The sequence below is a fragment of the Oenanthe melanoleuca genome, chromosome 3 (genome assembly GCF_029582105.1).
Source record: "Oenanthe melanoleuca isolate GR-GAL-2019-014 chromosome 3, OMel1.0, whole genome shotgun sequence".
NCBI classification, from domain to species: Eukaryota; Metazoa; Chordata; class Aves; order Passeriformes; family Muscicapidae; genus Oenanthe; species Oenanthe melanoleuca.
This window is the reverse complement of record NC_079336.1, coordinates 54,160,977-54,173,841: the sequence shown is the minus strand read 5'-3', so window position 1 is coordinate 54,173,841 and position 12,865 is coordinate 54,160,977. Positions and strand designations below refer to the sequence as shown.

The 12,865-nt window shown below is 39.7% G+C and overlaps 1 protein-coding gene across 1 annotated transcript in view; it reads left to right on the top strand.

The window, feature by feature from the left end:
• The first annotated feature begins 8,160 nt into the window (after positions 1-8,160).
• Positions 8,161-12,865, top strand: part of AHI1 (Abelson helper integration site 1) — an 86,916-nt gene continuing 82,211 nt past the window's right edge. Inside the window, exons 1-2 of the mRNA XM_056488327.1 lie at positions 8,161-8,226; positions 12,525-12,596. Coding sequence (XP_056344302.1) covers positions 12,587-12,596 — 10 coding nt within the window. The 5' untranslated portion in view covers positions 8,161-8,226; positions 12,525-12,586. The remainder of the gene's footprint in view (positions 8,227-12,524; positions 12,597-12,865) is intronic.

The following is a 12,865-nucleotide window of genomic DNA, read 5'->3' as shown; positions in this document are numbered from 1 at the left end:
ATATGCCATTTACATGTGCTGTGTGTCCCAAAGTCTGTAGCATACCATGTTCTATTTTTGGCATAGAAAGTGCAGAAACATGAGTAATCACAAACAGTGGGGTGGAAGGCAGATGAAAGTAGGGTAAAAAATTAAACAGATGATGCTGTCAGCAACTGGAATTATCTTAATAACTTTTTCCAAACTTGTTTTTCAACCTCTGCAACACCTTCCCTAGTTACAAGCCACCCATTAGTCTTCTGACATCTTGTGCAAGATAACTTCTTGGAAAAAAAAGCTTTTATAGCACTCAGAAATGTTCAGAGTGTTGCAGTTGTCTACAGGGTTAAGATACAGGAAAACAAAAAAAATCCAGTGGTACTACATTTGAAAATGTGACAGAATAAGGACATAGAGATCACCAAAGCAGACCCAGACAGATGAAATGAGGAGGATGGTACTTGTGCACCAAGGATGCAGAGCCCCATCCAGTGACAAAGTGCTGGTGTTATCATCAGAATCAGGGCCCAAGTTCCTACATTCTATGACAATATATTGTCATAGTCCTAGTAGTAATGACACAGTCCTAGTATTCAACTCTAAATATAAAAAAATATTTATTATTTAGGCACATCAAAGACTGGAAAATGCAGGAAATCTTGCCAGAAGTATCACCTGAATAGGTGCTTGAATTAGGATGGATGACTGATAGTAAATCAAGAATTCCCATGCTGCTAGAGAACAGATAAAACTGCAACTGTTTTCCCAGCTGGAGAAAATAATGCAAGATATCCAGACTGTATTCTCACAAAAACCACAAAAAATATCCCAAATCACAAACTAACACATAGAAAAGACTCAAATGACTGTGGAATCAAGTGATCCACAGAATATTGCAAAGTCTTTCACTCCTGACAGTCTTTCACTCCTGAGAATATCCTGTAGCAAGAGGATGGTCTGTAAATGAGTCACAGATTTCTGGGCAAGAAACCTGAATTCTAAATGTGATGCTTAATAACATGAAAATTGTTATTCTGTCTGTACTGCTGTGATCTGTGCCTTACAGGCAGACTGTGCAAAGCCTCTGCAGGCAACAGCATCACCTGGGGGGCAGATCCCCAGCAGGCACAGTTCACATCTGCTAGCAAAATGCAGTATCAAATACCAGAAATTTCCATTAGTGCCCACAGGACCTGTAGAATGCCTCACAGGAATCAAAAGAAACAGGAACAATTTTTGGGTCTGGCCAATTATTACAGAGAATTGGTGCCAATGTTTTTTTAAAGGACAGCACTACTGGCAGAACTTTCAAAGCCAGCAGTGCATGGGGGATAGAAAGCAAGTGCCAGATGGCAGCAAGCCTTTAATGTGCTCTGGGAAATGTTGTGCTCAACATGCTCTGAAAGCATCCAAACCTACTGAGCAAGAAGCTCAAGAAAAGCCTTTGGGGCTGTAGTACAACAGGAGAACTAGGGAGAGACACACTGAGTACTATACCTGAGAAAGGGGAGCTGGTGATGAGTTCCCATTTCAGGTTTTTCTCTGGCCTTGTCCCACTGGTAGATTAGTGAGATAACAGCAGGCTGCAGAAGTGGCTGTGGGCTGAAACACAGTCCCTGTAAAAGCCTGTTCAGGTGATCACACAGGAAAAAGTGGATTTCCATTCACCACCATTTCCAGCACCCCTGGTGAGAGTACAGGGGTCTGTGCTAGTGTGAGAAACTCCACACTAAGGGCCACATGGTTTGAAAAGGTAGCCTGGTCTATAGCTGTAGTGGGGATACACATCTAAGGGCAGACTGAATGGGAGAGCAGGAGCTTGGAGACTGGAACAATATTCAGGACTTGGAAGAAACACAAAAAAAATGTGCTGTCAAGAAAGACTGGTATAGAAAAGCCATTCAAACAAAAGAAATTGATGAATGGGTCAGAATGGAAGCCATAAATCATTGATGAAGATTATTAAGGGAAAAGCAGAGAATCTGCAAATATATATATATATATTTTTTTTTTTTTAGCTGTAACCTTTTTACAACTCCCAAAGTTAATTTTTGCAGAGTCTGATCTCCCCAGGGTTCTTAATAGCAACAATAAAAAATCTAAATACTAGATACAGATTTATAATGTACTTTATATCAGGTTTCAACAGGAAGACAAAAAATATAAATATCCTTCTTCAGATTTAGAGGTCCATTTCTATTGGTAAGGTGTACATTTCTTTGTATGTAGGCCACTTCTGTTTAGAAGTGGTATGTTTTTTAATGATACACAGAAAACTAGAACAACAGCTAAAAATTCTGGAATTAGCCTTGGCTAGAGACTGGGAGGCTAGGGGTCAGGTGTGTTTCTGTTGATTTTTGTTGCTGTTGGAACATGCCCCACTCAATTTCCTTTGGTCACTACAGTACTGATTGAAGGACTAACCCAGATTTCCTGATTCCTGATTCAGTGGCAGATCTTTTCCATTGCTCTGGTCAGCATCCAGGCCCAATTCCATAGCTCTGGGAGGCCTGACCAACCTGTGGGTGCTAATTTCTCCATTTCCCTGCAGAAGAGTTAGCCTAGATTCATATTGATTTGAATTCTTTCTAACATAAGGTGTTTTCCAGACAAGCAAGGCTTTGTAAAACCAAAGCTGAATTTTCCCAAAATCTAGTTTATTTAGATGTGGGATTCTGTCTCTGGTCCCCCTCCCATGCTGATTTTGTGACCAAGCTGCACAACATAGCAGGACTCTCTATCCCATTGCTTAAATGAAAAAAGGGTATGTTGGTTTTCCCACCCAAACAGACTTCAGAAGAAATCTAGCTGGTATCATTTTTTTTGGCTTCCTATCTTTCACTAGAAGATAGGAAGTAGCTGCCACCATGTGGCAAGCTGAACCAAAAAATCCCAACAGAAAAAAGCAAAACAAAAATTGCAAGGTAAAAGAGAAGAAAAAGATGAGAGAAAAGACACTGTCTGTGCTAGAGAAAAGTGCTTCTTAATAATGCTGATGATTTTCACTAATATTAGAGTGACTATTCTTATATTTATTTTCATAAAATCAATTTTGTCACTAAATTACACAAGAAGGGGAAGAAAGTATAGCAACCTCTGGAAGCTTTATGGAACCTCTGGAACCTCTGGAAACCCAGAGACAGCAACAGGCTTTGTTCTTTTTTTTTTTCTTTTCATATTCTATGGATGCACATACAAAGACTCCTTGGCTTTGTTTTACAGGGGGAATATTAAAAAGGTGGGTCTGGTAAGTGGGGTGGGAAGGGCATCCCTTGGATATAGCTCAGCAAAGCCAAGTGTGCTTGTGGGAATTGGGGCTGAATGAGGACAGAAACCAGCATCACTGCTGGAAGCTGCAGGGATGAGGAACTGCCTCCTGCTGCAGCAAAAGCCAGTCAAAGCTGGGTGTTCTCAGCCCTCAGCACAGCTGGAGTGAGAGCTGGGCAGCAGGACACCACAGGGTTGATTTTTAATGCTGGACTGTGAACAAGATTTGTGAACACCATATCTGAAATAGAATATTAAGGTATTCCTTCCTCAAGTGAAAAAATGGCCACTTTGCTGACAATAGTGATTCTTACTCAACAAGTCAGTGGAAACAAGGAAAGAAGTGAACCTTAATAAAATACCAAAGAATAAAATATCCCAGAGAGATAAACAATAATGTTTTAAAAGATAGGCTTGAAGACTTTGAAAAAAGTTATAAGAACATGTCAAAGGACTACAAACTAAAGTCTTCAAACTGACTTGATTAAAAAAACCAACCCTTTAGAAGTAACAAAATCCACTGAACCACATCAACAATTACATTATGAAACAAAACAAGTACATTTCAAAGAATAAATACATTTCTGAAAAAAAATGTTGTGTGAATTAGTCTACAAATAAAATCTATTAACCACAGGATACAATAGGGATATTCAGGAGATCTGTTACTCTTTATTAAAGTTTATTGTATAGCTAATAAGCAGCACAAAAGGAAAATAATTTAATTAAAATATATCCAAAGATGCACTTAAAGTACAAGGGGAACAACTGTATTTTGTAAAGTTAAAAAGCAACAATGCTGCACTTAGTTACAGACAAATTCTAGCTCCGATATCCAACGCTTCCAAAACACTTCACAAAAATTAGACTTAGTGACATGTGCTGTTACACTGCCATCCCGTGGCAAAGCACCCGAAGTTTTCTGAGAACACATGCATTTTCCAAATGATAACCTGCTTTTAAAAAGACTTAGAATTCTCGTCCTGAGGACAGGAAAACATCAGTAGAGATTTAGCCATACCTCAGATGTTGCTCAAGAAACATTAGTACTGAAAACACAATAAAATTTTTCGCCAGAGGGTTCATGACCTCATTGTCTGGACACACAATTTGAACTTCTGAAACCCAGTTTTCTGGCAATGAAATAAAATGTGTCTACCTTCTTATCCTCATGTTGCAAAATAAATAGACATTCTAGTAAGTAGAACATATTGAAATACGAGGGATAGTTCATGTGATTCTCCTAATAACTTCAGCCCATTTAAAATGAAAAATAAAATTACTTATTAAAAAAATTAGGAGTTTTACATTCCCTGTTAATACCAGATCCCTAGGATTGTGTCCCTTCACAATTCCAGCCTTGCTCCAAGTCTCTGCATTAATATGATGACTAAGCCTTGATTTCCTTAAAACATTTTAAAGTTCTAAACTGAAAGTATTTTCAAGAAAGAAAGAAAGGAGAAACTAAGTTTCTTTAAATTTTTTGCTGAATTTTAATGTAACATTTTTTCCTTTTGGCTTACAAGTAAAAACTGTAGTAGACTGTGAAAAAAATATGTATTACAGAATTTTAGTTTTGGGAGAACAGCCACCCACAAGAAAAGGAGAATACAAAACAAAAATAAAACCTGTGTTCATAATTAGTCTTGTACCTACCCTGGAGAAAACCTTGAGATGGTAAATGTGGCTCAACAAAGTCAATGAGGAAAAAGAACATTTTTAAACTCTCTCCTGAGAAAGGACAGCTTACTTGCCCACATGAACTAAGGGCACCCACTTCAGGACTAGGAGGCAAGTCAAGGACTGAACTAACAGGGAAATCTTTTCAGTTCAAAGACTTTCAAATCTCTGAGAAGCAGCCACAGAAATTTAGATTGCCAAATAAACATATACAGGCATTTCTACTGCCAATATCACATATTTGGGGTAGACCAGCTTTTCAGCATAGTCTTTGTGACTTGCTTCCAAAGCACTAGAAATTTAGCATGCAAGATGCAGTAATCTCAGGATGCAGAACATCTTGCACAATTGTTCTCTAATTATTAAAGAAATTGATTACTGATTATCAATATAATATAAATAGAATATGAATATGAATATGAATATACTAAAATATAAAAATATCTAATATATATGTATATATAAAAATATATATAAATATATATATATATATATATTACATATATTATATCAATATAATATGTGTAAAATTCTTCTTTCAGTTGCCCCAACTCAAGCTTCAATTTATGTCAAACAATCAGATCGCTGGCTCAAAAATACCAGAAGATTATATTTTGCTACCAAGAGAAAATAACCCACAGTTAAGCAATTAACTTTTGCCAAAATATCACTGCACCTTTAGTGCTCTTAGAGTTATCCAGCCCCAGATCTTGTTTCTATTTTGTGCACTCGAGTGACACCTCGAGGCTGTCCCTGCATGTGACAGATTTTACCTTTTGTAGAAAGTTAGGTTCTGACAAGAACCTTGATCCATTCTCCAACATCCTGGAATTCCTGTGAGATTTTCTGAATGCATCTGGTATGTAACTGCTTATCTGTAACCTACAATATGCCACCTTACTTCGTGTCCCTTTCTACTTCCCACACATCCCAAATATAAGATAATGGAAAGCTTTCTCTGTACAAGCCCCTGCAAACTGAAAAATCAGGTGAACAGAGTCAGCACATGCTTTTGAAGCAATTGAAAAACTCCATGTATACATGCTGTATCTTTTTCAAAAGTCTTGCTTTCCTCCTCCTAGCAGAATAGGAATTGCACACTTGTCTCTGCTTACAAAAAGGATGTGTTGTGTTTGGAGTATGCTTTCCTTTCTTTGGTCTGTTCCACAGGCCATCAAAGTACAGACAAAACTCATCCTGTTATTTTGGGGGCTGTACAGGTTCCCCAGCATTCTTTACGTGCTGCTCCTGAATTCCATTGCTTTTGCAATAATGAGTAAAGTCAATATATTAAAAAAAAAAAAATTCACTGTCAGGAAATGGAAAAAAATATATTCGTGACACTGACACATTGCAACATCTTTAGTTGTAATGAAAGTGTGATTAGCAGCCTCAGGAACTGCTTAATATCAGCAGGTCATGTTTTGCACTGTGCAAAGTATATCAGAAGAACTGTAAGACACAGGACCTCATAAGAAGTAACATGAGGCAAAAAAACCTTCTTTACATCAGCATGTCAAACCTTTGCTTACAGTAGCTTTCTATAAGGGACATTCTTAACATCAGAATAGTGATTTTTAACTAGCCCAGGATGAAAGTAACAAGTTTAACAGAGACTTATTTGTTTTATCTATTATTTATGAGTAAGAATGGCAGCATTGTCGTCTATCTCTACCCTCAAAAACCCAGCTAAACAAGTCAGCTAAAGAGGTCAGATTTATCCTCCCCTGACATGGAATATGGGCCTGACCACTACTTGCTTATAGTTCTCAGATGGCACAAATGCCTTGTGTTTGTCAAAGGTGTAATGGTCACAAAAATCTTTAAGACGTTCTTTCGAAACAAGTGATCCTGGAAACCTGACACAAGCTTTTGGTGGTAATAGAAAACGTGTTGATGTCTCATGCCAGGCTTGTTTAGAAGGCTTTATAGCCCATTACTGCTGGTCAAATTAGACAGTATCAAATCTGCTTCCTATGTCAATGATTAAAAATGACTGGTTTTGAATTTGTCATAACTCTCAGCTGCCAGGAAGTTAGTTAGGAAGAAACACCTGGATTTCTGGTCCAATCTCTTTTTCAATACAAGGCCAACCTGCAAGTGAGACCAGGTTGTCCAAGACCATTATTTCATGGAGTTTGGGGTACCAGGAAGGACAGAGGGATAAAAGAATGGAGATATACTAAGGATAAAGAGAAGCACAAGAAGGTTGAGGAGTTGGTTTTTGTTTGTGCTGTGCCAAGGCAACCCGGGACACCTGCCTTACAAAGAAAGAAATATCCCTACCTATCAGCTGAGTGCATGCAAGCATTTGAGAAAGCAGAGGACAGGTAAATACAAAGAAAAAAGAGATAATAATACCTCACTATATGTGTCACTATGTCACTATATATGTCACTAATGTGTCACTAATAATGTAGGAGGAACAGGGAAGCCAGGTTTCAGAAGGTGCATTCTTTTGGAAGCCAGTGGAATCATTGACAGAATTTGAGGGATTTAATGCTTGGGGACTATGTCACAAAGTCAGGAACACAAGCATTTGCTCACATCTAGTTTGTGCAAATTGTGCCATCTGAAGGCTAATTTTACCCAATTTGTTTCTGAAAAAAAACTAACCACGATCATCAAAAACCTTGCACTGATTTCTCAAACCTTCTAGTGCATGAGCCACCTTTGACATCTAAGTCTTAATCAATTTTTACAGAAGAAATTAATACACAGTTTTTCAATAAAAAATATGCTTAATTTTATTAGGTAATTATGCCTAAGGGGGTGCGGAGGAAATCCCCCAAAACACTGATTAAATCAGCTACTAAATCAGGCAAAAAATGAAAGTTTCTCCAGCATCTGCGTAGCTCGGCGACATCCACTTGTGCTGCTACTTGCAGAAAGCTTATGTTTTTCCAAACACTTGTCACTCGCATCCCAAACACTCGGCGCTCGCCCTCCGGAGCCCAACAGAGCCCATTACCCGGGGACTTCATTCTTACCCCGCAACTTTTGTTAGAGCTGACACGTACTTTCGACACTTTTTTTTTTTTTTCCAGTGGACCATAAAGCACCCGTGGGAGGGCTCGTCTTTTTATTTTTATTTACTTTTTCCCCCCTATCCCCGCGCCTCCCTGCGCGCCTGCGCCGCGCGCGCCGTTTCCCTGGGAGCCGGGATTGTTTCGGGCGGAACCACCCGCGCGGCGCTGCGGAGGGGGGAGCGGGGGCAAGGAAGAGCCCACGGGCGGAGGGAGGGGGGGGAGGCGGGGCGGCCGCAGCAGCCGCCGGGCCACGGCAGAGGACGCGGCCGACGTGAGTGGTGCCCGCGGCGGGGAGCGGGCCCGGGCTGCGCCGGGCGTGTGCCGGGGCGCGGGCCCGGGGGCGGGTGGGGCTGGGGAACGCCTCCCGGGCGCTGTTCCCGCCCCGGGGCGGGGGGCTCGGCTTGGGGCTGGGCACGGCCGCAGCCGCTCGGGGGCCGCGCCGGGACGGCGGGCGAGGAGCCGGGATCGGGATCGGGACCGGGCTGGGGAGCGGGGGCGGAAGCGCGGCCGGGCCGGGCGGCGGGAGCGGGAGTGAGGGCGCAGCCGGCGAGCCGGAGCAGCCCCGCAGTGACTGTCTCCGTCGGGCAGGCCTGGGGCTGTCTCCCCCGGTCCCGGCAGAAGCCCTAATCCCCAGATCGGTGTTGTTTCGCCCCCCCGCTCCGAGGAGCTCCGTGGCTCGCTGCGTGGGCAGCTGTGGTGAGCACACAGCGCTTCTCCGTGCCGGCGCCTCCCAAGCGGGGATGCCTCCCTCGCGTGCGGAATGCGCATCGCATCCCCGCTGGATAATTCCGTCCGTTTGTCCACTCGTGGTGTGTGGGCGGAATGTCCCTTTATGCCTTTTAAATCTACCGCTGTTCTTCCGCCAAGGCAAAATGTCACATTGGAAATGAAAATACTAAGGGTGGTCTCTTGCTGCGAACACATTTTCGTAATTAGCATCGAAGATAAAGCAGAAACTTAAAACTTAATAAACAATATATATTCTATATTTCCTTAGATAGAGCCGAAGTCCATAATTTTGCCGTCAGAGTCTGTTTGCAAGTTTCTCTTGACTAAAGGTGCCAAATTTCTGGGGTAAAAACCCCCATCTGACAGTTCTTATGAAGCAAAAACTTTCTGATATATTGCTATTGGAAAACCGAGGGTAGCACCAGCTTTTTAAAGCATCTTTTTTTTTTTATTAGTAAGAGTGTAAGATTTTTATAGGCACATCTAAACTGGTAGAAAACTTGTAAAAAATGTGGTACTGCACTTTCATTAGTTTTTGCATAAGGGTTTGCCTGGTCTGTCAGTTTCTGTCAGTTTCTGGACTCATATACTGAATTTTCATTAATAAAATTAGATTAGTTTTTGATGTCAGATTTATCAATAGTGAAGAGGAACAGATTCATCTTAGTGTACTTTTGCTGTGTAATTCTGAGCTGAGTGTAATTCTGAGATGAAGCTGAAGCTCTTTCACATCTCAGAGTAATGATCCCTACATGTAGCTTTATTAAAAACCTAATAGTGAAACCCAGGATTTCCCTCTATGATCTAAAAGATGAGAAATAAACAAGGCCTAATGTTCTACTTGTTTTCAGCCACTGAAGTTTATGCTCACTTAACTGCGACATGAAAAATGAGGAATTTAGTTCAGGAAAATTCTAAGCAATTATATTTTGTCAGCTCAGTTTCCTAAATAATTATAATTAGGTAGGAAATTTTTCACTTCCATTGTGTAATGCAAATTCAGTATGTTCTGCTCCTTGTAGTATAGGTTTTGATTTATTTATTTTATTAGTGGTCAGTAAAAGTGTGTTTTGTGTATGGTGACCTTTGTGGCATGTTTAACATAGAGAATCCCTGTATTACAGATGTAGAATAAAGCAACTCAGTGAGTATTGTAAAATACTGTGAAAAGAGCAAGAGTTTAATGTAGAATTACTTTATAAATATAATAAATACTGGGCTTTATGAATTTGTTTTGCTGTTTATTCCTGGTGGCTGGACTATGCCACTGTTCCAGGTATGTGTTTTTGTGGGTCTTGGATTGTCTTATATTTACTAACGTGGAAGAGATCCAATCTGATCAGGCAAAAATGCATTTTCCAAAATTAATGATAGCTTAGCTTACTCAGATTGGGACATGATGGTTGCTGAACTTTGATATACAATTAAATCTCTCTTATTCTAAGGTGAGATTATGCTAAGTAAACAGCCTTGTTCTTATCCTTGTTGATTAATGCTCTATATTTACACAAGCCTGATGGTTGCTTTCATGCACCATGTCAAAGACCATGAAGTTCTAAATTAGAAATATCTAATAAACAATAGCACTGTCATTAGAGGACTTTATCTCTTAGTTTTATTGCCACAACAGGGTAGACACTGAATAAATTAACAAACAGTTGTGCTCTCTCTGGTGAATTTTGCTAATTCTTCATTTTACTGAGAGTGCTTGTAGATGCAAGGCGAGCCTAACCTTTGGTAAGATGTTTGTTCCATTATAATAAAAAACTATCTGCAAAAGTTTGGTTGGGTTTTTTGATGGACTTATTTATTTACCCTTTGGTAAAAAACCCTTATTTATTTACCCTTATTTCCATACTTAGAATAGGTATGCACTTATTTTATTTTGCTTTTGTGTACTATATTGTCTCTCTTCTTTTTTTTTTTTCTTTAAATTTAAGAGCCCTGCAGTATTTCATTTCTTGTTTGTAATTAGTTTTTGAGGGCTTGTTGAAAACATTCAGCTAATTAAAAGATACCTTCCCATGTTCCTGTGGTCCTCAGTCAATGATGAAAGTGATAGAATCTGCTGTATTTTTAAAAATTTATTTAGTTTTCTGCTCATCTAAATTACGTGCTTTCTGGCCAATTGTGAATTGACTACTTGGAAAGCAGCACTTTGTAACTGTAGTACTTTCAAAATGCTCATTTGGTTTAACCACGTATAAATTGCAAAAGCAGTTTTATTTTTCAATGGTGTTTTCTCTAATTTATTGTTAGAAGTGTTATTTTTAACAGTTACTGCTTTAGTTGTGGCAGTAAAGCTTTGCTGTAGGAGTCAACATGTTAAAACATGTTGACATGATAAATAGATAGTGAAAATACTGGAACCTCATCAGTGTCATTTCAAGCCTATTGCAAAACTGAACATTTTCTTGCTGCCAGTGAAGTCCATTTGGCCGCCCTTGCTCTTTTGAAATATCCTTAGGTAGATGGATACTTAGTGTAAATGCTGAAGACATGAAGTAAACTAATTACTCATGGCATCTGACTAGTCATTTCCTCTGTAGTCCCGAACAACCTGAACACTTTGCCTTTTTTTCCTTAATTTGGTTTAGTTTGGATAGCCAGCATACCAAAGCACTATGAGTAATGAGTGTGAAATGACCTGAAAGTAACAGGCCTGTGGAAGTAAGGCTGTGCAAGAGATGACAAATGTGTGATGCAGATGCTTGGGGACCCAAGTATAGCCACAGCTCTTTCCTGTGCTGGTGAAATGTGCGTGCCCAGGAGAGATTTAGTGCTGAGGCCAAGTGCTGTGTTTGGCTCACTTCACTGCTGATCAACTCAGCCTCAAATCAGATAGCTGCATGCAAACTGCCTGTATATATATTAATCCAGAATAACTCCTGAACTGGGTGAGTCTTAGGTGGCTTGGACCAAAATGGTGTGAGAATAATGCAGCCACACGTCCTGGCAGTGTTTAATGCTATGTCTCAATTTGTTAGGGTCAGTGTAGTCTGGGTGTGCAGGGAATGTGAGTTACTGGTGTCTAGCAGGAGGTGTTGCCTAGGGAGGGCTTGGAGCTGTTACCTGGTGGGCTGTGGGGGGCATAGGGACCAGAGTTCTAAGGGGAACATCACACCTTCATAGGAGCCTACACTTCATTAGTTCCACTGTTTACAAAACAGCTCTTTGTATTAAACTTTTTGTGGAACAGTCTGAATTTTCTTGATGAAAAGATAAACCTGTGTAATATTTTTATTTGCCTTCAAGCTTTGTTTGGATTGCATTTGCGGGCTTTTCTCCACAACCAGGAGGGCCTATAACAATTTTTTTCTTTACAGGAATGAGTTTTGTGTAGTTGCTTGTTTGCTTTGTAAAAAATACAAATGCTTTATATAAACATAAATATTTAGAGATTTGTAATAAAGTTAGATTTGCTGGCAGATACTAACCTTTGTATTGAAAACTATCAGCCGGTTTCCTCAGTGATGCTGTCAGGAGAGGAATCAGATTAGAATGGCTTCAACATACATTGTTTCATGAGTCATTATTGTTTAAATAAACTGTTGGGTTATTTTGAAGATTGAAGGGCTACAGTCCTGATTATTTGGCTACCCCCCCAGAAATATAGCTAATTAAATTGCTGTAATGTTGTTTTTTATTTACCCTCAAATAATAAGTATCAGAGCTGGCATGTGATAGCAGAAAACTTGTAATGATTTATAGACACATAGGGAAATACTTATTTCTAAATAAAACATACTCATCCCTAATACTAATTAGCACAGATTTTATTACTAGCTTGAAGTCTATGGACCACTTATGTTAATGACAGTTCTTAAATACTTTAAATAGAATGGTGAATTCTGAGGAAGAAGCAGCTGTTGTGTTGAGCCACTTCTAACTGAGGACTGAAAATGCGAGCAGGTAAGGATACTTTGTGTTTGATTTCCAGTACATATTTTATAGCTAGAACTAGGTGCAAATGATAGAAGTTATTTGTGTCCTGTGTAAATCTTTAATGCTCCATTGGCTTCTTTTTGAGTTCATGATTATAGCTGATTTTCAAAGTGGTGTTATTTTTTGTTTTGAATTCAGGGACTTTTGTAAACGTTGCAATGAGAGTGGTAAATATGCTGTAGTTGAGGATTCAGCAGCCTTTCTCAGTAGTGTGCCAGGTTGCATCGTGAATTCGT